The sequence below is a fragment of the Microchirus variegatus genome (genome assembly GCF_963457635.1).
Source record: "Microchirus variegatus genome assembly, chromosome: 12".
Taxonomy (NCBI): domain Eukaryota; kingdom Metazoa; phylum Chordata; class Actinopteri; order Pleuronectiformes; family Soleidae; genus Microchirus; species Microchirus variegatus.
The window spans coordinates 9,003,172-9,029,994 of record NC_139813.1 but is presented as its reverse complement, the minus strand read 5'-3'; the positions used below and the strand labels follow the sequence as shown (position 1 = coordinate 9,029,994).

General features: G+C 39.5%; 1 protein-coding gene across 4 annotated transcripts in view; it reads left to right on the top strand.

The window, feature by feature from the left end:
* fam49a (family with sequence similarity 49 member A) overlaps positions 1-25,506 on the top strand; it is a 32,934-nt gene extending 7,428 nt beyond the window's left edge. The window contains exons 2-13 of one of the 4 annotated variants that reach the window (XM_083898361.1): positions 8,429-8,484; positions 15,135-15,214; positions 15,523-15,602; positions 17,829-17,950; positions 18,665-18,770; positions 18,943-19,079; positions 20,853-20,930; positions 21,056-21,172; positions 21,373-21,452; positions 22,177-22,303; positions 22,391-22,461; positions 22,558-25,506. In XM_083898361.1, coding sequence (XP_083754487.1) covers positions 15,530-15,602; positions 17,829-17,950; positions 18,665-18,770; positions 18,943-19,079; positions 20,853-20,930; positions 21,056-21,172; positions 21,373-21,452; positions 22,177-22,303; positions 22,391-22,461; positions 22,558-22,621 — 975 coding nt within the window. In that variant the 5' untranslated portion in view covers positions 8,429-8,484; positions 15,135-15,214; positions 15,523-15,529 and the 3' untranslated portion in view covers positions 22,622-25,506. Of the gene's footprint in view, positions 1-8,428; positions 8,485-15,134; positions 15,215-15,322; positions 15,396-15,522; positions 15,603-17,828; positions 17,951-18,664; positions 18,771-18,942; positions 19,080-20,852; positions 20,931-21,055; positions 21,173-21,372; positions 21,453-22,176; positions 22,304-22,390; positions 22,462-22,557 lie in introns of those variants that run through there. The other 3 variants (XM_083898360.1, XM_083898359.1, XM_083898362.1) reach the window with 3 other exon arrangements.
* The last annotated feature ends 1,317 nt before the right edge of the window (positions 25,507-26,823 follow it).

The window sequence follows — 26,823 nt, the reverse complement described above, 5'->3', positions numbered from 1 at the left end:
ACAAAGGATTTTTTTTTGTTCAAAAGAGGGAGACGGAACAAACATGAGATCTGTAATATTAAATCTCAACATTTTTATACTGTAGTGGGACAAACAAGACTATTTCTTTAACCTGATGTAGAAGCCGCATCTCTATTCCCTAATGGTAAACATTGAACTTTATTATTATTATTACATTCAATTTAGGTATTTTGCCATTTGTTACGCTTCATTTCGCTTCCATCCTACTGTCGGCAACAAGTACAAAATGTATTTTGTCAAGGTTTTTAGAAAAGTGTCTGGTTAAAACATGTAAGCATTATACAGTATGGTACAATAGAATAAATACAGGATAAGTTTCAGACCTGACATAAAAGGCAGTGCTATGCTTGAATGCTAAGAGTTACTTCAAGTGTTGTAAGCCTCTATGAATGGATGACACGTTTCAGAAGTGAATTCAACTGAATTTGCATTAAATAAAAGTAGAATTCACAAACAAAAAACTGGTAGTTCAGCAGTTTGATGAGATAAGCGCTTCCTGCTCTCACCCTCAGTCAGGTGTGATAGTATTGCTCGACAGAATACTATCATACAAATAACGTTACATAGTTTCTGTTCACGAAGACCAACTAAAGGCAAAGTTATTGATAGCAAAAATCACCAACATCTGTGAAACATCACTACACATCACTTTGATATTATCGGGAATAGTCCTGCTGCCACATTCATGATCGCTTAGCCTCACTTGCCACACCTTCTTCCAGCAGAAAAAGAGCCTGGAGTGGCAGAGAATGGCTTGATGCCCTCACATACACCCTGGCTAACACTAGTATCACACAAGTCAGTTTCACACAGACATGGTTGCCTTTTGTATCTGCAGTGCTGCTGACATGCAGAGCTTGGCAGAACAGAAGTGGCATTGAGAAAAGACGTAGGAGGAATTTTTACGCCTGGAGTCCCACTCTATGCAGCAATGGCCACTAGTAGCCAGACAGCCACTCTGCCCCCTCCTCCTATTTAAATACCAAATGCCCTCCCTAACTTTCCTACTTGCTTTTTGCCTTGATTTCTTTTCCTCCGTCTATTGTTCTTTTCATCACTCATATGTGCCTTGGCAGTCGCTCCATCCCACTTACTCTTTCTTAGCATCGACAGAAGCCTCTGTGAGTTGTTTACTAGGTTCACTCACACCCCACCTCACCCCTTCATCCTCAGCTCTCCCCTTGCAGAAAAATATGACCACTGTGAGTTTTTGTCGCGGTTGCCTTTATCGCTGTCGCTCCCTCTCTGTGCACCAGCCGCCAGATGTGGAGGGATAGTGGCTAGTCTGTAATGAGCAAGTGTAAAATAAGGCAGCAGGCCCAGCTGGCTGAGCTGGAGGGCACACAGAGCCAGCAGCTGAGTATTGCTGCAGAGAAAGAGACTCAGCACTGGGCTTTAGTGTCACTGACTTAAGTGAGCGTGATACTGTATTCGGTGCATGGTTTCGGAGTGAGAGCATTGTGGAGGGCATCAGGAGTACTTAAAACTTCACTGTGCTGATCTATAAGTCCTGACCGCTAAAGAGATCTTCATTGTGTGCAGAGCGTTAAGAGAGTAGTTAGTAAACCATAACAGTTCAGTCCTGTGCTGCTGGTATGTGAAAGAGGCACAAGAGGCAAGGATAAAGGGCATGGGTGACACTGCAGAGGCTGCCATTGTAGTGGTGCTGTTCAGGTTTTCACCGCAAGAGCCCACCCCTCTCGCCCTGCCTTCCAGAAGCACCCCACCGCCCCCCAGCCTGTGTCCATATTAGGGCAAAAAACAGCCAACCTCCCCTTTAGCTGAGCTCACCCCCCACCCATCCCTAAACACGCCTTGCTGTCACATTTGCTCCTGCAAAGGGAGCCTGAGGGAGACGCAGCTCCCTTAACCCAATTTGAAGGCCTGTTTTCCTAGCCAGTCAAAACAGCAGAAGGATTTTAAAAATGGATGCAGGAAGCCAAGGCCGGTCAAGTTGAATGCATTTAAGTGGCAGCCTGATGTTTTGCTTTGTTTTGTTTTGCTTTTTGAGGGCTAACGCATAATAGCCTTATCTTGAGAAGCGATTAGTGCCCACTACAAAGTACCTTAATAGTTTTATGTGCATAGAGTGGTCTGCCATTCATAGAACATTTAATTCTGTTATGAAAATACCAACCTCTTATTATTCTGCTCAGATATGTGCTCATTCTTTCATGGCAGTTGTGTTACATCCAATGTAGTTTGTGTAATTAGAACTTGGTAATCGTTTGCATAACTGCGTTACGTCACAGTAACTGTCACAATCGATCTGGTGTAGTGAACACACCCAGTTTATGCCAGGCAAAAGGTCATTGACACGAGTATTATTAGTTTCCTCTTTACTTCGCTGAACTCACTCTGGTGAGGGAAGTTCAGACATTAAGTGGTTTCTTTATTACGGAATATTTAAACATAAATGTCCATTAAAGCTGACAATAAACCGTAAAAAAGAGGGGGGGGGGCAGTCCACAGACTGTTGGGTTACTGTAAAAGCAGTTTGGTTTGGATGACACTGTTGGTGAGAGACACGTCAGTTAAACAATTCTTTTTTTTTGCTCGCCAGACATTTTCCTAGAGATTACCCAACAGAGGTTATTTTGGGTTTTTGGTGTTGACTTTGGTTTCCTTTGGTTTATATAAAGTTTTTCTCAAAGGAAATGGATTTGAATTAACACAAGAACTAGAGTGTGGAGTGTTTAAGAGGATTGAACATCAACTCCCACATTGACATGTCTGGGTGGGCACACTGCTGTTGAAGTGTCATTGAAATAATAGTCATTAGAAGTAGATATCCAGTCAAAAAAGCAGAAAAGAAAATTGCATTATACAGCAGTCATATTTTAATACATAACAGTTTGATGTCTGTGTGGCACATTTAACAGTTAAAGTTAAAGATACATTCTTCAAATAAATTAATGGTGCCAAAATAAAGCCAGAACGAATGGAAACAAAAACCAAAAAGATAATGTACTGGTACAGTTGAAAGTGTGGTTATGCGCCTTCTGCTGGAAAACGGTTCTCATAGCGCTCAGTATTATTTTGACCTATTTACATTCTGCACATACCACATTGTTGTCTCTTTCACAGGCAATTAATCTGTTATGTTTTTCTTAACAAGGATAGAGAACAACATGTACAAAGAAAAGGAAGAAGAGGAAAGTCCAGATTCATTACAGAGTTATGACTCATGTTTGTTTGATTGGCAGGTGCTGCAGTCTGTCACATTCAGTTGTGGTGGCTGATTGCAAACTTAGCCCCGCTTAAAGCTCAACTACTTTTGCAAGATTTGGAATTCGTTGCACTGCGATGGCAGCAAGAAATTTAACCCCCATCCAGACTCCAAAAAATGGAATACAGTTTTTTGTAAACCGTATTCTTCACTTGATACTGAACTAAATTGTCTTTTCAAGTTTTCCATATCTGATTCCTTTCCAAAGTGGCTGGTAAATTATTTCCAAGACTCTGCCAATATGGAGATACTTTTGGCTGTTGGCCATTTTCCTCTGTCTGGGATTCACTGTTTGAATAGTGCCACAAGTGTTTTTAAATGTATTTATTTTTGCATTGGTAGATTATTTTTTCCTCAACATGATGAACACAGAAGGCTTTTATCCTGCAAGGGAATGTATTACCAGACTTTCTTTTAGGTTTCTAATGCATGCTTCTTAGCTTAAAAAAAAATATATATATATAATAATAATAATTACACCAAGATGCAAAAAGATGTTTGCTTTCATTATTGCATTTGACCATTGAAAAGAGCTTTTGTCTAACAGTTGTTTGCTGAAGATGCTGAAGTATTTGCAGGACTGTGACATCACTTTGACCTAAAGTGGAACCAGATTCCACAAACTGCAGATCAGGTTCAGCCGGCTTGGGGTTTTCCCTGTAGATGGATAAAAATTATTATGTTTAGGACAACAAATGCAGAAATATTTACTAAAGAGGAACTGGGCTTTTTTAAAAGAACAGTAATCATGTCACATGAAGCTGTGTAGTTTCACCTATACGAAAAAGGAACATAACAGTTACACTCACCACACAGTCAGTATCTCTGCTCTTCACTGGGAGTGAGTAGACGATGCATTTCCTGTTCCACTGAGTGTCTGTTGATGAATGAAAGGTATTACCTGCAGAAGTATGAATCTTACAATGCTGTAGTTTCAAAGAAACGCAAACATTCAGCCTGCTTTATACTCAGCTTGACACTTTGGAGAATCGTCACGTGACAAAACTTAACAAGTCATGCAACAAGGGAGAACGGTTTCTATAATCTCGGTTTGTGTAACCACACACCTCTAGCCAGCGCTTTCAGTTTCAACAAAAACATCTCATCATCCTCATGGCAATGTCGGCTTTTTAGTGACTAGGTCTGTGCTAAGATTAGGAAAGTTTCAAATTACTCCTGTTTCTGTTCTTTTCTGTTGCTCAGTATGTTTAATTTTTTCATGCGATAAGAGTACAAACCAGGCTTTAATGATGTCCCTGCTTCCCCCAAACACAGAAGTCACTGAGCTGTTTGGAATCCATCATCCATTCATCCGCTGTTGCCATGCAGAATGGAAGAACTCCATAGTTCACTCTCTCTCTCATCACACACATACAGTGGTTGCAGTCTTCCAGCCCATTGAACCTCCATTAAGAGTTAACCCTAGTCTGAACCCCAAAGAGGGAGCCTGTAGAGGACCTAAAGTCCACCACACACACTCTCTCAGAGAGACTCATTCCACTCATTGTGACAGAGGCCCTTGCCCTCAGAGACGTGTGCTCATATGAACACACACTGACACACATTTACTTCTTGTTGGCAAACGCTAGTTGGGTTGGTCTCATCTGGGACTTGTGCTTATGCCTTCCATAAAATTGCACACCATCTCCTCTCGCGTGACTGGGCGCCATGTTGGAAACATGCATTTTCCAGTGGAGATGATGCTCATTCATGTAAATAATTGATTCACAGGTTCACTTTTGAATGTCCGTGAGCATCAACAGCTGTCACGCTATTCATGTTTTATGCCAAGGCTCCCTTGTCTCACTTTTATGGCGGGTGTAATGGAGGAGCAACAGCTGGTTTGACTGTGAAAGCAGAAAGTTTTGGTCATTTTATGCAAACCCTTTTCCCCCATTGTTGAGGTCTTAATCCTCATTGAAATGCAGGAAGCAAACGTCGTATGAATTTATTAGAGTTCCAGTATAGGGCTGAAACTATTTTAATAGTCGACTAGTCATCAATTATTGACTATTAAGTGACTTATCGGATAGCCATAAAAATCAGTTTCTGTTTCTTGGCAGTATAGTTTTACTGTTTAGAAGTTATTATCAAGCATATGTCACTGTGAGTGCAGTGACATATGAGCAATCTGCTCATCAGAAAACAGTAGTGATGCTATGTTGTTTGCTGTGATAATAGGGGACACAAATTAGCTCATCAATTCTCCTAAGCAGAAGATCATAACTCGTCTGAGACGTGGAAATATTTCTGGTTCTATAGTATAGATGACAAAGTAAAGAGTTGGTAGAGGCATTACACATAAGCATCTATTTTTACACCTGTTACACCTGTCACTCTCAGCAGAGATGGTAGAAATAACTATCAGTTATCAAAAATTATATTTATAAGAAACTGATTGTCATAAATTTTTGTTTTTTTAAATCATCGCAGCCTTATTTATAATATTTGCATACTTATGTTTTTGTTTGTAAGAAAATAAAACTTCAATCTGTTGTTGGACAAATTTGCACTAGATTGTGATATGTGCTTGCTTAGTGATTTATTGAGTACTCAGTGGCTTGATGCTAGTGTTACCTGTGTAAGCACACTGTGAAAACACAGCTGATATGAGAGGTAGATAAGAGAAACTTGTGATAGTTCACAGTTTACGGCTCATTAATGAATTGTGGCATATGGAGTCTTTTGTCATTTTGTTTAAACTATGCCTGTAGGAAGTTCTATTAATATAGTAGACATATTTTCAGACATTCACTGAAGCCTGACAAAGTCAACGTGTGCATGTTTTTTTCCATGTGGTACATGAAGGGAAATCTTTCAATGTACCCTTGTTTCACTCTATTTTTATAATTCACTGTTTAGTAACCCTGGAGTATTGACTCGATAATAAGGAGGTTGTTATATAACTTATTTAGATGCAAAACCCTCTCTTAAACTTTTTCAGATATAATATATTTATCTATGAGTTCTCATTTCTGTTATTTTCTCATCTTCGTGACTCGCCTGCAGTCTGTCACTCCCTCCACCCATCAGGTTTTGGCATCTGAACACACCAACAGCTTGCATCACGTACTACCTTCCACTTTTCTAAACAAATCAAGCAAACCATTAAAGAACAAAGTGTTCATGTGTGTTGCACTCTTGTCAAATCCATACACTTCCCCCTTTTCATTGAATATCCCTGCTGGCACCATGGAAACACAAGTAGAAGACGAGGCCTTGCAGGCAAGATGCATGGCTGTGCATAAAAGTTCCTTGATGGAAACAAGGAATACGACGCTATAAATATAAACCTAAATTTCTATTGAAAGAAAAAAAAGCAAAAGTGAAACAAATGTTTTTGCATACTCTTTCCTGGATTTCTAAGATTCATTCTGTCAATATCACACGTTACCTGCATCATTTCAACTCACTGACTAAAATGGTCTGATTAAGACCAGGCAAACCATGGTTTCAGAGCCTGGCTGCATAACACATTTGATTATAATATACAGTAATGGAAATGAAACCTTTGCACTCATTTACTATATTAACAGAACTTCCTACTGTAATGTCATCATCATAACCCAAACTCAATTAAATGTGATTCCAACAGAACATATTTGTAAAATCAACTTAACTACTGCTCACATGCTTCAACAATATACTTTTTATGGTGATGTTGACCTCACAACAGTCATATTTAATAACTCACAATGGGACGTACAGTAACAGGCCTGTATTATTATCATCATTATTATGCATGGTGTTGCTATGAGGTCCTTGGAAAATTCCATTCCTATTCTCAGTAGATGTTTCCTGAAAAACATGTTTATTTTTTAGGAGTCTGCATTCACCTCCTGCCTCTGTGTCTGGCTCCACTACCTGCCAGGGTGACTGACAGATTTACTGACTGACTACTGGACTGACTGCCTGGTAAAATGTGTGGCTTGCTTCTGAACTGGTTGGCTGACAATCTAACCAACTTGTCCATATGATAGGCTGGACTGACTAGCTCAGGCTGCTTTTTAATCTGGAATCACGACTGCTGACTGATTCTGTAAATTGCTTATCATATTCAGTGTGAGTGTGTTGATGAAGTGCACTGCATGGTGACATCTGTCAGTCTGGCTGGAAAAACAGAGGAAAATCCACTGAGGCGTTTGACAGAAAGAGGAAACGCAGAAGTGAAAGGGAGAAAGAATGTGATGAGGGAAAAGAAAAAAGGGAGGAGAGGCGGAGATTATATGTGGATACATAAGTAGAAGTAAAGAGAAGGAGAAGTTAAATGTGTCATGAGTGAAGTGGGTGTGATGGTGACGTGTCGCTGCTCATCAACACTCGGTCTGTGCTGTCCACATGGTGTTTTGGCAAATAGATGTTACAGAAGGTGTGTGTTTGTGTGTGTGTGCGCACGTGTGTTAGCGTTACAAAGAGTAGTTAATAAATATTTGCCAACTATTTTGATGATTGATTATTTGGGTTGCGCATTTGCTTTGTTTGATTTTCTGATATTTTACACTGGCTCTCAAATACTTGTTTTTTTTTGGGGGGGGGGGGGGGTTTGTTAAGAGTGTGGAGAATTCCCTCTGACAAAATGGCATCTGATGAAGAAACATGAATTAAATCTGTCTCACAGGTTTGGCTGAAGCACTAATGCTTATTCAAGCACAGAGGAATATTTGAATAATCCTGCCAAATATCCAAATAGCATTTTTGCTTTAAGTGCCCATCCCTAGTTATACAACATGAATAATCTGATTAATGAGCTTTACTTTATTCCTGTTGGTTTTCATCATATTTTGCTGAGCAATAAATGTCACACTGAATGAGCAATACCCTAGTTCTTAACAGAATCTCTGTGCCATCTATTTATTTTATTCCCTCACCCTGCGGGGACTTGCAATGCAATAGATCCCAGTGACTGTTAGCAGCTCCTGCTTGTCACAGGACATTTAATACTCCAGTGAGTACAAAGGAGACAGAAGCTTAATCAGCTTTATTTAGGATATAACAGAGTGGTGTCCATTTCACTGTTGAATAATTTAGTGCCGTATTTAGAGATGGGAGCAGGTTTGCAGTTAGCTTGTGTGTCTGTCGAAAAGGTGGTTTCTGAAGTTGAAAGCAGATACCGTCTGGTTCTGACAAACAAACATTAATTTTAAATATGATTATTTTTTTCTCTCTCGCCTTTTTCAGAGACCAAGAAAGAGCGGATGATATAGACAGCAACCACAGCGCAGCCACCAGAGAAGGTAAAGGAATTACACACGCGCACGCTTGACAAAGAAGAAATAAATCAAACTAGTGTAGTCATGTTTGTTTAAGACCACACGCTAAGCTGCCACTGACGCACATCATCCCTGTAACAATGCTGTGGTTTAGGTGATTACAGCAGGGATTAGCCTGCATTTTCTCATCTAAGCCCAAAAACTTTCTCTTTCTCTCTGCGGCTACCGTTTGTCCTCAGGGCCGATGAAGACAAACGCTGCGTCTTTAGCCCGTATTTCACAAACGTCTGCTTTAAAACTTAACATAGGCAACAACCACACTACTAAACAAGAAGCCTACCTCTATTTTAGTTTGAAAACTCCCGGGCTGCGATTTAGGGAACTTTGCCGTTTGGTCCACTTAAAATTTCCTCAGATAGTCTGCTTGTTTGGGCATGTGGTAAAGCTAATCCAAACTGTGGTGCAGACCAAAGGTGGGTCTCTGTTCGCTTACAGTGGGAAAGGCAAACGGACTATGCAGCAAACCAAAGAGAGGGAGTGATGGAAATTATTTTACTGACATATATTTGATCTAATTAATCTAATCTTCTCGCTCATGGATTGATCTAATCCATCGTCACTCAGCGTCTGTGTAACAGCAACACGCCGTAGTCACTCGCCTCGTCAGAGTGGTTTGGTCTGCTTACAGCAGTGCAGTGTGAAAGCGAACCAAACTAAATTAAGGTATTCGGCATTCCCTCTGACTAAGTTTCGAAAACAAACAGTTCAGCCACTGCTGAGAGTGTTTTATTGTAATCTCTGGCTCAGCGAGATCTCTGAAAATCCTGTTATAGTTACGTAAACATCGGTTCTCCGGAACAGCCGATCGTCCTGCTACGGGCACTAGTCCGGGCACATCCGGTTGCGTACCATGAACCGCAGAAGAAGAATAACGTCCGTTGTGGAGGTGTTTCACGAGCGACAGCGTCTTCTGACTCTGGGTCTGACTCCGGGTCAAAGTCATAAAAGGGACTGCGGCGGGGAGTCGTGACGAAGCTATTTTTAAACACTGTTAAAACAATGTTTTGATAATGAGTAGCAGTGCATCCACCGTTCCAGAAAGGGGAGCTGCGCTTCTGAGAGCGGTTGTGCCGAATGTCACTTCCGGGGTACTGGCCAATCACAACACAGTCTGTCTTCTCAGGCGAGATTTATGTCTGAAATAGCGTGGCTGACAAGTGCTTCAAAAAGGACATATTTCTTTCGGCTCGTTTCCAGCAACTAGGAGGTTTTTGACCATAAAAACAAGTTAATATATGTAAGTAGACCTCCATAACTAACATATATGTGCAACAGGACCACTCTATGTGACCTTTAACAAAAACTTTGTTTACACTTACTTTAAATTTCAGTTTCACCTCATTATTAGTCCAATTCAACAAATCCCCGCTCAAACTTTTTACCATCGTCTTCCTTTAGTAGTATATTCTGAACAAGGCAAACAACTGCATAGAAGAAATTCTCTCTCCTGTTTACGCTGGCCCAGTGTTGCAAAATGATATACATTTTCAGGTGTGCTAGAATGGATGCAGATTACATGTGGTATGAAGCTGAAACGCCCGTCTGGACGTTTTTGTTTTGAAAACAAATGAAAATGAATCACTGTGGATGTGGCCAAAGCATTTGAGGTGTAATAAGCAAGAGTCAGAGTGAACATCAGTCTCACAACATCTCCTCCTCTACCGAGTAAAATCAGTTATTGACCAAGTTGAAACCATTCCACAAACCACAGATGCTGCTACCAACTAAAACTAAACTAAATCTCTGATGCCTTTCTTGTGGACAGAGTTGACAAATGGAAGAAAAAGTGAAAAACAGTGTACCGTGAGCATAACACGCAAAAAAAATCCCTGTGGAGTTTCCCTACAAACAAACTAAAGCTCTGTTTACGTCCAGTGTTTCTCACCAAAACACAGTGAGGTCGAACAAACACGTCGACTCCATTGAACATGTGCAAGTCAATTATTTGCCATTTTACTTCTTCGCTGTGGTTTTTTGATTTAATGTCATGATTCTTGTACGTGTGTGACTTTTCTAAATATGTTAAAAAACAAAAACTGCACCACATTGATGTCTGACAGAGTGTCTTAAACAAAAATAACTTGAGTGAAAATGAAAACTGAAGCATTTCATGCTGTCCCTGTTCTGTGAGTTGTAGTTTAGCTGATGACAGACGCATTAATCGTATGTTGTGAAAAAACTTTTGACATCTAGATATTTCCCCAGCTTTATTTAAAATCAAATACTAAACCTTGTCAAAACATGGAACAACAAGAAAAAATGTTGTTTTGTTTTTAAAAAAAATAAAGAATGGATAACCAAGAGACTGCGGCGGTTTGTTTGACATGCATGGTTTGTTTTGTTTTTTTACAGCAGGAGGAATGTTCAAATTTATGTAAAAGGAGGACAGTGGGATTATTTCTGAGGGAGGTGGATTATTCTGTCACTGGAAAGGGAGGTCATCAAGAAAGACAAGTTGACTAACATGGAAATTAAGAGTTCTTCACACGTACAATTCGCCATTTGGGCCTATAAAGGGATTTGAAATTTTGATTTATGTCTTAAAAACATCTTGTAATCTAGGGGAAATTTTGTCTCACTTTGATTTAGAGAAGTCTCGTTATATCTTGTCCACTTTCTTATATTTATAGGGAGTATTTTTTCTTAAATGGACTGTTTTCGTTTCGCGCATTCTTCAGAAAAATATTCATACGTCCTATACTGAATGTGGTATTTCACTTTACTATCACACATGTGAGCTGATGCTGTAAATACTATGGGAAAGAGGAAAGTCAAAGTTTCCATTCTCTGTCCAGCCATATAGATAAGTGATTGTGAAAGAGGAACCAGGCAGTCAAGAAAATTCCCTGCACGATTTTTCCTTCCCTGTCTGGTATGAAGCTTTAACATGAAAGGGTAGAGACGGAGAAACTCTTGCATATCAGAGCAGTTGTTTATGAGTCTATAAAGTTCAGTCGATGTGAAAGATTGATTTCTAAGCACAAACATAGACAGCAGTGTACAATTTGTTTGACTGTGCATTTGCCTTATCACGGGTTGATCTCTTGTAGGTTTTCTATTCAGAGTCTTCCAACTGTAGCTTTAAGCACATCAGTGCTAAACCATTTAATTACACAGAATTACATTACTTAAGTTCCAGATGAAGTTGGGAGTCTTTCTGCATACTCTCTGATTATCTCTCACTATTTTGGACTCGTCATTTAAAAGTTGTTAGTACCTTTAAATTAAATTCCCATCCAATCTTTTGACCTGTGTTTATCTCGGGTCAAGATGAGGGTTTTGAAGCAGGGTCAGGTGAAGTGCTTTTGCTTCAAGCTATTGGGTTAACGCATCAGTCCTGCCTACACCTTCCACCATCACATTTGAGAGCAGGAACAGAAAAATGGAGCAAAACATTCTTCCCAGCTTTAGCCTTTAACTGTGAACAAGTGCTTCTCTGAATATTTAATGCATGACTCTGCAAAAGCCAAATTAATCCCTTTTTAACCGTGCACACTGGGAGAGTGCTGGTCATTTCAATAATTTACGGCTGTGGTTCATTCAGATGTGTCACTTCTGAGTCAGTTAATGGACTGTGCCCAGTTATGAGGACTAGTAAAAAGTTAACTTAACACGTTTTTCAATGTAAAAAGACCATCTTGATGCTTTTGCTTCTTCTAGACAAAATAGTTATCATGGCAACAAGCTGTATGGTACATTTAGCTTTGAGTAAATTAACAAGGGAGAGTGAGAACAGAATGTGAATAATTACTGCATATAAACAGATTTACAGTTTGTTGTTTTCTATTGTTTATAGCCAGTTAGCGCACACTCTTTTGGACAAAAACAGTTGTCATTATTATGTCATTATGGAACTCTTTTACTGTGCTGCTCTGAGTTCATACTGTATTTTCAGCTTGGTCAGAACAAACCCCCGCTGTCTTTTCTTTTCTTTTCATCTTGACGTTGTTAGAGAAGAGAAAGCAGCTGGATCTGGTTTGTTTACCTCCAGTCAAGTGTCAAACGACATTACTGGAGGCTTGAATTTGCATACACATTAGCATACTTTACTTTCTTGAGATCTTTGGTCAGATTGTGTATAAATTAGGTTTTCTTTGTTTAGATTTTGCAGTTTTGCATTGCATTACAAAAGCCATGAACTTGTTGCTGTGTAGCTATATTTTGAATGACATCACCGCAATTATCAGCTTTCCCTAGTGTTAGGGTTAGCCATGTAGGGTTAGGGTTACACACCCAAACACGTGCAGGTTTGCACTGTTACAGTATTCTTCTTAGGACACTGCATTGACCATTCCATTCATTTGAACAGCCCAAACAAAGCATTATCCCTAACCACAATTCAAACCACCAGTTCCTCACAAATTAGGTTTTGCCTCATTAGGACCAGGTTTTGGTCCCTGGCAAGATTTACGCTGGGAAAAGTCCCCAAATACAAGTAGACATACACGCACAGAAAGAGAGAGTGCTTTGATTTAAGACTATGAAGAGGTTTTTGTATAGAAAAGACTGAATAATTGATTCTTGCCAATATGAAAGCAAATCAGATTTACCTTCAGGGTTTCCTTCATAATGTTGAAAATACGAGACTTGTTCACTGTGACATATTTTCCCTAATGACTAAAAAAGAATTTCAAAAATGCCCTCAAAAGAAGAAAAATCACTTTCAGTCAAGAATTATATTGTTTTTGACAGAACATTTACTTTTCCCTCATCTGTGGCCCTTCCAAAAAATGTCAATGAGACGTTCTTGTCGCTGATGGAACTGGCTCTCAGTTGAATTCTTAAATGGTAGCTGCAGGTAGCAGCAGTTGTTTGGCTTTAGATTAAAGTAAGTGAGGTTCTTGGGGAACTTGTCGCCGCAGGTTAGAATTTGGAAAAGAGAAAAAAATCCAGCTGCTGCAACACATGTGCCAACATGACACCATTACAGTGCAAACTCAATCCTGTCAGTGAAATGTTAAAAAAGAAATAAACCAGCACTGCCCCCTGCTGGTTCTGACAAGCATGCAGAAGCATGTACAGCAACTGAGTGAGGAGAGACTTCCTTAGCTTAACTTACATGTGATTTTTCAAAGTTGTAGCATCAGTACAGACAAGTTCATCTGGGCGGTCACATCTGTATGCATTTTTGAGAATGAGGAATTATTAACCACAACTGTCTGAAACTAGACAAGCGCTCGGTGGAAGCTGTGCAGAGAAATCCAGTGTGATTATCATGTGCAGCTGCAGTACAGTGTCTCTTTTGTTGTTACTTCACGCCACATCATCAGTCAAGAGGAAGTGGGGTGTGAGAAGAAAATTCTTCTCTGCTCTGCATCAGTCTGTCAGCACAGATTCTTACATTTTACAGACTCGAATAACAAGCTTTTATCCCCAACTAACATGAATGCAGCCTTTTGAACACAGCAAAGTTAGGCCTGGTTCACACCAGTGTGTGTTTGTCTGCCATGTCTTGCTTGTGTGCCTCCTCACAGCCACAGTACATTTGTGTCTATCTGAATAAACAAAAATCCCATGGCGTTTTAGAATCAGAGAGAGAGAATCTGCCCTTTACCTGATATAATTATAACCTACATCAGGTTTTCTTGTAGTTGTAGCTCCACTTTCTAACGGTTCTAAAACGGTTATATAATATAATATTTATGTTTAGATTCAGTCTAGACTCTAAAACGACTGTGAAAGGTTTTATGTAATATTGCCTATAGAATGTCCATATCATTAAAAGCAGGTTTTTCCCTGTCTATTTTTGATGGAAACCGTGCTCGTCACGCATGAAAATCAGAAATAGACTCCCACGACTGCAGTGTGAACACGCTAGTCTGTTAACATGGGCGCCAAAATTAAAAACATGACGCAGAGTCCGATGTGAACCAGGCCTTGAACTGTCTCCGCACACATAACCTTGACAATATTGTGACGTTTTGCTTCAAACCGTAATCATGGCCTCCTGACTATTGTAAGTTTGAGGCCTGCTGTGATTACAGAGTTTGTGACCACCCGCCAAGACTCGGGAGAGAGAATTTCCCCAGGAAATTGCTACCTACACCTCCTGCCTTTTGCCTCCAATAAAACCTTTATAGAGTGTAACTGCCATTTTAGGACTTCATCCCTGTGTTTGGTTACGCTCTGAACGGCCTCAGTCCAACAGAGCAGAAAAGCTGTTTTAGAAATGCACATAAAACACATGCAGTACTTCAACTTGTGCACAATCATCAACATATATTAAGTCATTTGCTTTCTTTCTACAGGTTAAATGCACATGAGCCACAGTGCTGAAGCGGGGTCACAGCTAAAATTTGGTTATCTGAAATGCATCAGCTGAATTTTTGTGTGGTTTTTGATACAAACAAGTTATTTTCTAGAAACAGGCTTTATTTACATGTAGGGTTCAAATAAGTTTACAAAACATAACTAAGGTGCCTGTATTCAATTTGAAACATCTGTGGGTCTCAATCATATTTGTGCGATGAAGACAATTGTGCATTGTCAAGTTATTGTCTTTGTTGTGTCATTTACATGCATCTACACATTGTATGTATTTTATGTAAACACTTATACCTGCATTTATGTCTTTTTGTGTCTTGTGTTGTTTATCACTGTATTTTGACCATCAGGTTTGCTGGGATGGGTAACCTGCTAAAAGTCCTAACAAGAGATATAGAGAACTATCCACACTTTTTCCTGGACTTTGAAAGTAAGTCTGGCCGAGAAGTGGAACAGAGGGAGAAAAGATAAATGAACTGGGGGGATGATGAACGACTCAGCTGTTTCCTTTCTGTTAGCAGGTTTCTGCTCCTGATGACGAAGCCATAAAGGAGTCTGCTTATGCTCCCGTCTTTTCTCCTTTTCACCCCCTTTCTTTTTTCTTCTACTCAGTAATGACCTCCTGTTATTTCAGATCTGATCTTCAAATAATGTTTGTTTTGATGACTTCTTAACATCACACATACTTCTCTTCTTCCTTTCCCTTTCTTTCTGTCTGTTTATTTCTCTCTCTTGCAGAAACCAAATGGGGAATCTGTTAAAAGTGCTCACTTGCACAGAGCTTGAACAGGGGCCAAACTTTTTCCTTGACTTTGAAAGTGAGAACAGCCTGTCTGTCTTTGTTAGGTCAAACCCTTCCCCTTCCATACCCTGATATCCATTCCTTCCTTCATTCCTTTAAAGCTCTTGTTGGCTGCTGTTACTTGTCAAGGGTCAACCCATTCAACGATTGAATTGTTAACCTGACCCCCTTTGAATTTTTAGTGCTGCCTCTGAAGGCTGTTATTATAAACTATTATTGATTTCCACGTCAATTCTCTGTAAGATAAGTTGAAGAATGTCGTTGACCCTTGACTTTTACTGTCTGTCTTTACTAACTTGTCTGCATGTATGACACTGTATGTTGACATGCAATAAGGCACATTTGATGCATATGTACTACATGTGGCACTATGTAGTTACTAATACATCAGGTCCTGTATACACTGTGTAAAATATGTTTTATCTACATATAGACATGTTATCTTCCATTAGAGTTAAAGCTGTAGTGTGTAACGATGAAGTCTATCAGCTCCACACAACTATCTGTGTTTTCTCAGTATAGCAATGTTTAAATGTGTCATCCAGTGACATCTCTGCGCTGCACACAGGAAGTGATGTATGTCTAGACAGATTGACAAGTAACAACATTGTGCTAGTGAAGCGAGTCAGCTCCAAACTGAAAACACAAAGAAGTGAATTCTACTGCTCGGGATAAACGCTTCCTGTTCCCACCCACCCCTGCACTGCTGCTGTATACACACAAACGCTCCCTCAGTCAGGTCTGATAGTATTGCTCGACAGCTCATTTTCAGATGGACACAGCATACAATTAATGTAACATTGTTTCTGTTTACGAAGAAACGGAAGGATAACAACAACAAACATCCCCAAAAGTTACGCACTGCAGCTTTAATATCAGTTCACCATACAGTTTGCGACTACTGCATCAAAACATTTAATCAGCCACATTACTTCTCCACTGCATACACACAAAGGACATTTAGCTGTTTTATTTAAATACTGCAAACAAATCTACCTTGGTGTTTTTGTGAAAACCTCCCACAGAAAAACAAACAATACGCCTCCACTATGGCATTTCAGCCACACTCACAATGTAGCCAACCTCAGGCTTTGTTTGTTCAGCAAAGAGGAAATGATGGGTGTGGAAGGGTTTTTGAAATGCAAAACAGACCCCAGACGCAGCGTTTTAATGTCAGCGATGCTCTATATTTAGAGCTGTTGTTGTACAGTTTCACTCTCTGGGGTCATGATAGTCAAAGCTGTTATTCTGCCTAAAGACGACCTAAAATGAAAATTATATATGGAATTATGGCACTCGCTCTCACTCGCACACACAAAAAGTTTCCCAACAACTGAAGTAGACCAATCTGTCAACACATGTTTAGTTTATTCAAAGGAATATGGTTTCTGCAGAACACGGAAACAATCAATGTCCTTATGGAGGCATATGTGTTGTGTTCTCGCTGTAATAATGCAGAGAATATAAAACTTACCTGGAGGCTGCAGACCTGGCAGAGCCCTGTAGATTAGAAATAAAAAAAACAGTTATACTTTATAGTAAAATTCCTTGAATATTATGAACCAGACTTTGAAAACATGACTTCATTTTGTTTGCACGGCTCATTAACAAGGCTCTGCCATAGCGTAATGTCTGTCTGAGAGCCTGCTGCAGCAGGCTTTAGAATAAAATACCTGCAAACACAAGTAAAAGCACACGCATAAAAATTATATACAGCCTGTTGTATACTCGACTACTAGCTGACAAATATTGCTGTCTTGAAATGGTCTTGAAATAGTTACTCTGTGTGTGATTTTTGATAATGAATTATTAAACTGATGTGGAGCTTTTAAGTTTACAGCAGAATCCTCTCACAAGTTTTTGGCACTGTGGGTGCTCGAGGCAGCAGATTAAAACAGCTGACTGTGGATGAACTCAAAATTTCACCCACACACAGTTCTTTATGCCCAATATTCTTATCTACTTGTCTTCTACACAACAACATGACCCAAAGCAAATAAACAAAAATTTAATTTTAGTGGCACAAAATTAACATCCGTTTCCCCCAGCGCCTGATCATTATGATTACAAATGTTATGAATATTAAACATGCAGTTCTGCAGTATTAAGTTGGACAATCAGATCTGTACAATAATAATTCATATCAAGGGCTTTATAGCTTTGGAATATGCATAATCACAGCTCAGGCTTACTGTTGTGTTGTGATTCTATGTCTGTGTACTCACATGTGTTTGTCTGTTAGATGCACAGCCGACAGAAGGAGAGCGAGACGTGTGGAATCAGGTGAACTCAGTCCTCCAGGACTCTGAGAACATCCTGTTGGGCCTGCAGGCGTATAAGGGCGCCGGCCAAGAGATCAGAGATGTAAGGAGTGTACAAACAACACTTACAAGAACTAAGCAAAACAACACACTGCTTACATGTCTAATTAAAAGTAAATACAGTTAATGTTAAGTATCTGTGTATCTAAACACACTGTCCAAATTCAAATGGTCCACTATCTTGATTTCTTCTGAAATTAAAGCATAATAAGAATGAACGAGTACAAATTGACAGGGTTTTTTTGTCGGTACGGGCTCAGACATGTTTGTTAATTTCCAGCACTTTGTTTCAGCTGTTGTTTTTAAAGTGCTTTATAAATAAAGTTGTATTGGATTGGATTTACCAAATTCTAAATGGCTGACTTCCTGTTGAGTTGAAGTTGTGGTCCCAATTTACTTTTTTGTTTGTCTTGGGCTATTACAAGTTCCCACCAAGTTTCGTGAATTCGGTGCAACTAAATCTTGCCTTGCTCCATCCACATTTGGCCTTAGAGGGGCGCTACAGAGCACTGGTGCTCAGACACAGGTCTGAGCCCTATGCCAATATCGCATTTTCGCCAGACCTGACCACCATGCAAAGTTTCACGAGTTTTTATGCACATTAATCACCTCAAATATGACCAGAAATCCACGGATATAATAATAAACTGAAGGATAACAATAGGTTCCTCGCACAAATTTGTGCTGTTTCGGCCCCTAGCATTCGTGCTCAGGCCCTAATAAATTGAGATTTAAGAATTGTTTTGTTTTTTTCCAGGCAATTCAAAATCCCAGCGACCACATGCTGCAGGAGCGAGCCTGGAACTCCGTCTGCCCGCTGGTCATCAAACTCAAGAAGTTCTACAGTTTCTCTCTCAGACTTGGTACAGTCACAGCATTGAAAATCAAATATAATACATTTAATCTGGGTTATTTCACCTTCTGCCCACAGCCATGATTAGTGAAAACATATTTACTTTTCTTGCGTTACATTTCACATCCCTTGAGTTTTGAAAGTGTGTTCACTGTGGGCGTGTGACGTGTTTGTGTCTGCAGAGGAGGCTCTGCAGAGTTTGTTGGAGTCCCTGACGTGTCCGCCCTTCACGCCTACACAGCACCTGGAGAGGGAGCAGGCACTGGCCAAACAGTTCGCAGAGATCCTGCACTTCACTCTGCGCTTCGATGAACTCAAGGTCTGTGGGGAAAACAGAGGGATTTATCTCAGAAACACACACACACAGAGACACTGATCTTTTCTTCTCACATAGACACACTAATTGTTTGCTTGACTAAACCTGGACTTTGAAAATACATATTAGTCCGACTGAAGTTTAATCATATTACTCAAAGTCGGATTAACTCACCCAAAACTACTGCATGTATACGTTCAACGGTCCCTAAAGAGGCCTGGGCGCTTTGCACATGCTCTACTCTTCCTGCCTCCAGGCTTTGATATGGGAACAAATGAAGAAGAAAACAGTTATAAAAACATGGTGAAGTCCAGCCTGGTGCATGTGTGAACTGATGAGGAGACTAAAGTATGCTGAAGTCAGCTAAAGGATGGTAGAGCGACACAAAGCTCTACCATCTCTACCTTTATCATTGGTTGCCTTACTTCATGACAGGCAACCAATGATAAAGATGCTTTGGTCTTTCAAGTCACAGGTCAACCATCAACAGGCTGAAAGACAGGCTTTTAGCCAGCAGGGCGTCCGGGCGTCCTGTACTGAAAATAATAAGAAATTAGACGCCCCACTTCTAGGAAGGACGCCCTAAAAACGCCCTATTTTTCCCTCGGTAACCACAGAAACGTTCTGTTATGATGACGCGCGGGTATAGACAGGCGTGCCCTTTTGCAAAAACTACGGACAGCACGAGCCTGTCTATACCCGCGCGTATACCACAAGATGTGAGGACACGAACGGCACTTATTAAATGCTGGAGTCTCTTTGCGTAAAAGCGAAACTTGGCTGCAGCGCAGCGCCGATTATGAACTCCCCGCAACAGAACTCTCTTCTCTCTCTTTGAGCAGTTAACTAAAAATATCAGCTCATCTGATGCATCTGTTATTCCCTTAATTACAGCGCTAAAGCGTCCTCTAAAGAAAGCATGAGACCACGGAGTGAAAACAATAAAAAGTGCGCTCTTCAGAATCTGTCAACACATTTTCTTAGATCTACTTGGATCCCCTGTATTTCATCGCGACTGTAATCGATCCTCGTCATAAAGATCATTATGTACGTGTCATATTATATGGATGTGTGGATAAAACTGCGCATAGAGAAATCCATCCATTCTGCGTTGGATGCGAATGATCCGCATACAGCGGCGCACAATGCAGGAGAGTGAAGAGCAGAGTCAGCAGGGACTCATTTTGAGTTACTTGCCTTTACTTCATGAGTCACCATAATGGTCCTTCAAAAAGCCTCAGAATGCCCCATTTTTACCTCATATTTTCAAAAACTCCGCAATTTTATTTATTTTTTTTGGGGGGGGGGGGGGTTCTGGAAGGCAAGGGGGGTTACCATCTAAAAAAATCCTGGCTAAAAGCCTGCTGAAAGAGACATACCATTCGCCAACAAGAGTAGCAGAGTCAGAGATCCCCTGCTTGTATATTGTGACAATCAATTCGATCAGTTTCAGGGTTTTCCTTTAATAATTTGAATAATTTTCAGACAAAATATGAATATTTTCTGATTTCCTGGCTTCATTTGGAGTTTTGGGAAACACTGATCAACATTAGCTGAACGAGAAAATAAATGAGAAAGTATTAGCATATGGTTTTCAGATGTGAGATCCAATCACAAGTGATCACTATGGACGCATTCAGGAAGCATTTGAAATGACATTGCTGTGAACACTCTCTCGATCTCTGAAGGATGTGAATATCAGTCTAATAAAGGACACGTACTTGTGATCCATTCTATTTTACAGTGATGGGTAAATGTGATATTGTTTTCCTTCAGATGAGAATTCCTGCCATCCAGAACGACTTCAGCTACTACAGAAGAACGATCAGTCGAAACCGAATAAACAACATGAACGTAAGTCGTCAAGAGATGAGAGATAATTGTCCTGTCTAACAGCAGGCCTTGAAGGAAACAAAATGTAGAATGACATAAGCAAACTCTTTTACGTATCTTGTTTATGTGTGTTTCTTCACCCACAGTTGGACATTGAGAATGAAGTGAACAACGAGATGGCCAACAGGATGTCTCTGTTCTACGCCGAGGCCACGCCCATGCTGAAAACACTCAGCAACGCAACCACAAACTTTGTGACAGAGGTGTGAACACCAACTGTTGTCTCACACTTGTAGTTAGAAATTGTGTCGCAAATCATCTACACTATAAACTTGACAGTATTCTTGCTCATAAAAGGCAACGAATAGTTCAGAATCAATGTCATTTCACTACATTAACACACATAGCGGAGGTGTTGACTGAAATCTCTGTCTGAGATGTCTGTGTGTTTGTTTCTCTGTAGAATAAAACTCTTCCTCTGGAGAACACAACAGACTGTCTCAGCACCATGGCCAGTGTCTGCAAAGTCATGCTGGAGACACCGTGAGTGAACACACACACTAACACACACACACACTCTTTTAAGGACTTGTTTTGACATCCATTCAATAATGCTTCACCATATCCTTAAGCTAACCACAATACAAATCTTATTTTTTCCGAGATCTCGCTGAGCCCAACTTAGCCCAAAACTGGTTGAGTTTTGGGCTAAGTTGGGCTCAGCGAGATCTCGGAAAAAACCTGTTCCGCTTACGTAAACAACGGTTCTCCTGAACAGCAGATCCTCCTGCTCCGGGCACTAGCCCGGGCACATCCGGTTGCGTACATTGAACCACAGAAGAAGAATAACGTCCGTTGTGGAGGTGTTTCACGAGCGACAGTGTCTTCTGACTCCAGGTCAAAGTCATAAAAGGGACTGTGGTGGGGAGTCGTGAAGAAGCTATTTGTGCAACAGGACCACTCTGTGAGCTTTAAATAGTAAAAGGTTATGAGATGATGACCATTCAAAGCTGCTTTACATCTCAGTTTTGCCATTCACTCATTCATTTATACAGTGGTTCTATCACACATATTTCATACCCATTCACACATTGCCAGGTTAAGGGTCTTACCCAGGGACAGATCAGTATGAAGACTAGCAGAGCCAGGAAACAAACCCACAACATTCCAGCTAAAAGACAACTCGCTCTACCACTGAGCTACCGTCACCCAGTAAAGTATGCGCCCTTCACGCTCTCTCCTAACTCCTGCATTTCTGTGTTTCTAGAGAATATTCGAGTCGTTTCAGCAGCGAGGACACGCTCCTGTTTTGCATGAGGGTCATGGTCGGGGTCATCATTCTGTACGACCACGTCCATCCCAACGGCGCCTTCAACAAGTCGTCCAAAATCGACGTAAGTGAGAGCCGCGTCAGATCAAAGTGTTTGTGATGCAGCCTCTCATTTTTCAGTGTCCTCATTCTGTCTCTGTTTGGTTTCCAGATGAAAGGCTGCATCAAAGTCCTGAAGGAGCAGCCCGCAGACAACGTAGAAGGTCTCCTCAACGCCCTCAAGTAGGTTCACACCGTTTAAACACGTGCAGACAGAGCAGCCGCATTGATGACGACGACACTAATCCACTATGTTTAACTATGTTCACGTCTCTGCAGATTCACCACGAAACACCTGAATGACGAGTCCACTCCGAAGAACATCCGGACGATGCTCCAGTAATGTTTGCTCTTTTATAAACTATAATAGATATGAAGAGGATCAATGCTCTGACCTCAGATAAGATGTATATGTTTACATTATTTAAAGAAACGGACTCGATGTTCATACTTGTGTGTGTTTGCATAGTCATTCCCTGCAGAACTTGTACCTAGCAACAACAAAAAAAATCCTGAAAGCATCACATGACCCGTCTTTACCGTTAACAACTGTCAAAGCACAAAATATCAATAACCATCAGCCTTATGTGCCAGAACTGAGCTTTGCAAGCAGCAAACAAGGCAGCAGAAGCTAAATGTCCTTAAACAAATCTCTCTTTTTTTTTATAGTGTCGTGTACAGATTTAAGTCTGATTGAATTTTGTGTTTTAGACGCAAAATAAATCCTTTTTTTCCCTGAAATAGTGAAGTTAAATTCTGACAGTAAGTGAAGTTCTATCATTCTGATGATTTACAGAAAACAGAATTTAAGGCAGAATATGAAGCTAATCAGTTAATTTCTGTGAAGGGCTAACTGTTGAAGATAAGGGATGGAATGGTTTGATAAAATGTTTTTTTTTTGTTTGTTTTTTTTACAGTCTCTCGCTTTGTGCAGCTGATTAAAAATAAATCCACAATTAAATTGAGTCAAATCCAGGACGTCACAGTTTGCTTTTACAGATTGAAAAGACTGCGATAATGAATCACAGAAGCAAATCAACCAAATGTTTCCTTGTTTAGTGGCAGTGCTCTGAATGATAACTGTGTGTTTTGACGTGCTTTAAGTGGCTTTTTTTTATATATAAAACAGGAAATTAGTTTCTCAAAAATAAACTCCCAAAAAATCTTTAAGTTAAATAAATGTTTGTTTTGTTCTCTGTGTCCACCTGTGGGACTAATGTGAAATGTCGCCGAGTTCTATTTAAATTAAGTTACACAACTAGCAGTTTCATTTTTGATTAATCTGTTGATTTTTCTCAATTAATCAACTTTTTTTTTTATCCAAAAAAATTGTGAAAAATTATTATTGTCAAAATGACGATAAACTTAAATGTTCTTTGTCTGCAAACCAAAGATCTTCAGTTTACTGTCATAGAGGAGCAAAGAAACCACAAAATAATCACTATGAAGAAGCTGATATCAGACAATTGATTATTAACTATGTCATTAACGTAGTTTACCAAGCAGAAAATGTTGTACCTCTACCCACTTCTAATAAACTCTGTCTTTTATTCAAACTAATTGCATCATAACCTATAAACATCTCACAATTTGCCTTATAATTGGACTGCGTGTAAGAAACGTGTGCCTGTGATCGTTTGTTTTAAAGCCTGTTTCCTCACGTTACTGATATGACACCACAGACTCTTCTGATTCCTGCTGCTCTTAACACCTGCTAAAACTAACTAATAACTCCTCCAGACAATCACTTCTGATGGTTTTAACGTTGTATAAAGTCGCAGTTAACCGTCACTGTAATCTCACTGAAGGTTAGTGGATAATAATGAGTTTGTATTAAAGGATCTAAGACAAATCAACAGGTTCTCATTTTGTTTCTCAGCCATGAAGCCTCATGAGATTAAAATATTTTCTGCTAATCCCCTTATCAGTTTGAAAAGGAATTAATGTATGATCTATTTTAGATTAGAGAATGAAAATAAAACTATTCTTTGTCCTCTGAGATCCTTTGTTTAAAGTAATTATTTATCTGTTGATTTTCTTAATCCAAACGTCAAAAATTGTTGGTTTTCCAAACCCCAAAATTAAAAAAACCCTGAAATATACTTTGTCCAAAAACCAAAATAAATCAGTTTTAATGATTTCTTTGTTATAGGGTGAGAAAAGGAGAAAATATTCACATTGAAGAAGCTGGGGTGAATTTATAAAACTGAAATGGATTATCGAATGACTGATTGATTTAGGATAGATTGTTTCAGTCCTTCATTGGTCTAAATACAGTACATCGTGATTATTAATCTCAACTAATGCAGACAAATGCTGGTGAAACAACTGTGAGCAGCACAACTCAAAAAGAATGGATTTTGTTGACATATTTTCTTGGTAAGTTATTTATTGCCCAAGGAAGACATTATTAGATTTTCATGGTGGCTGAGATCCAGATGTTTTCAAAACAAGCGAGATGAACTTTAATTAATACATCTTTGAGGAAAAACATCAATGAATCTGTTAACATCATGGATCCCAGACGCCCATTTTAGAGCCACTCAACTATATCAGTTTTCAAGACATTTTATTTTGGTAAAATTGTTGTCAAAGCTACTTTTCCAGAGGAATATCTGAGCATCCTTTTTTATTTATTTAACCATCTAAAGCTATGACATAATAACTTGCATCACACCGTCATCACTCCTGTAAATCAGTAGCATTGAACCTCGATTAATAAACCCCTCACTGACCCGACATTAACACATCAATACATTGACGTTAAATTAACATGTCGGGCATCTATCATTCATTTAAGACTGGTTAGTTTTGGATCCTCTTGTATTTAGTAATATATACGGCAGCATGTGTGTGTGTGTGTGTGTGAGATTGTAAGCCATACATTTGATGCCATGTTTCGCACGTAAAGAGTGTGAATGAGACTTAAAGTGAAGTGTACGTATGATACTGACATTTCTTTTGACTGAAGTGATTTTCTGAAAGAAACATCACGTCGTCTGTCATGATTGATGTACACGAAGCTCCGCTCTTCTCTCAACTGCTACTGTGTTGAATACTGAGAGAAAAATCTGTCCATTTTGTTTGTTTTGGGTCTTAAACTGACAGTTATGTTGAATATTGTTGGAGAGTTCAAACTCGTCGTTTTATATAGATTGCTTTGGCTTTTGTACTGCATTCTGAATGGGACAATGTGGATTGGATAATAAAGGTGGTACATTTCTTACACAGGCTGTTTCCATTGGCTTATTTCTCACTTATTCAAACATGTAGCATGAGCAAGTTATAGAACATGGGATTCATTTAAATTATGCTAAAGAGGTTTTATTATATTTTTCTTAACCTTATCACACTCGTCAATCATGTTTGACCCAACACGATGAAACACACCGGAGTGATAGTTTAAGTGGTAAAACAGAAGAAGTGCTTTGTAGAGCACAATTCAGTTAAGTAATATAAAAACTATTTTGTGGTACAAAGACAACATACATGCGTTTCCCTTTCAGTGCATTTTATTCCAAGAACACACCATTACTAACAAGTGAATTATTCATATAAAACTTATTAATTTGTCTGAAAAGAAACCTCATTTGTGAAGCACAGGCAGGAACCACGAGTCTTTCCCTCAAAGTGTAGTTCTCATGTCTTCCTGACGAAGGCGATATATTTCCGCTTTTCATTATTGTGTGTGTGAAGCAGCCACAGTCCGTGGTTGAACTTCAAACAGCAGTGAACCTGAGGATTAAAAGGATTCACACGTTAAAACCTATGTACACCGTAAAGCGGACAACCTCGCCATCATCTTTACAAACACTAACACTTGAATTCCTTCAAGTTACCCAAAATAAAGCATGACTGCAACATAATGGTCAAGCAAACAGTATAGGGTTAGGATTCATCTTTAATACAAATTTGTCAGATAAAATAATATTGGGAAACGGGATGAAGCACTCAGGGAGTGCAAACCTCAGGCAAGGTTGTTCAATTTTCTTACAGCAACAATAATTCCTTCCCCCATATCACAAGATTAAGTGATTTCAATAAAATTCTCAATCTGGATCACCAACAAAATCTAATAATTTCCTCCTTGTTCCATGACAAAAGCCCCTGACCTTCCTCAGATGTCTGCATCACTCCTCTGTTAAATCCATAAGCATATAAACAGAAATATATCATGCAATAACTTCATTAATGACCAGAACATATCATGTGATTAATAGGACCACACTGTTATACTTGAAGGAAGCAGACAGTCAAGTGTTCTCTTGCTCAACTTTCAAGGATAATTATTTAGAAATGTGAATTTGATGAAAAAGTTCTCCCTTACCTGCAGCAGCAGCAGGCTGATCATGTTGCCTAGCAACCGCACTGCAGGCTACCAGATGAAATACCTTTATCGTTGTAAATCCATGTTTTGTGGAAATCATGTATACTTTTTAAAAAAATATACATTTTAAACTACTTTATTAATTACAAACTACTAAACTTTGTAATAGTCTATGAAAGCAATAGCTCACTTTCGGTCGTGATTGTAATAACATCACA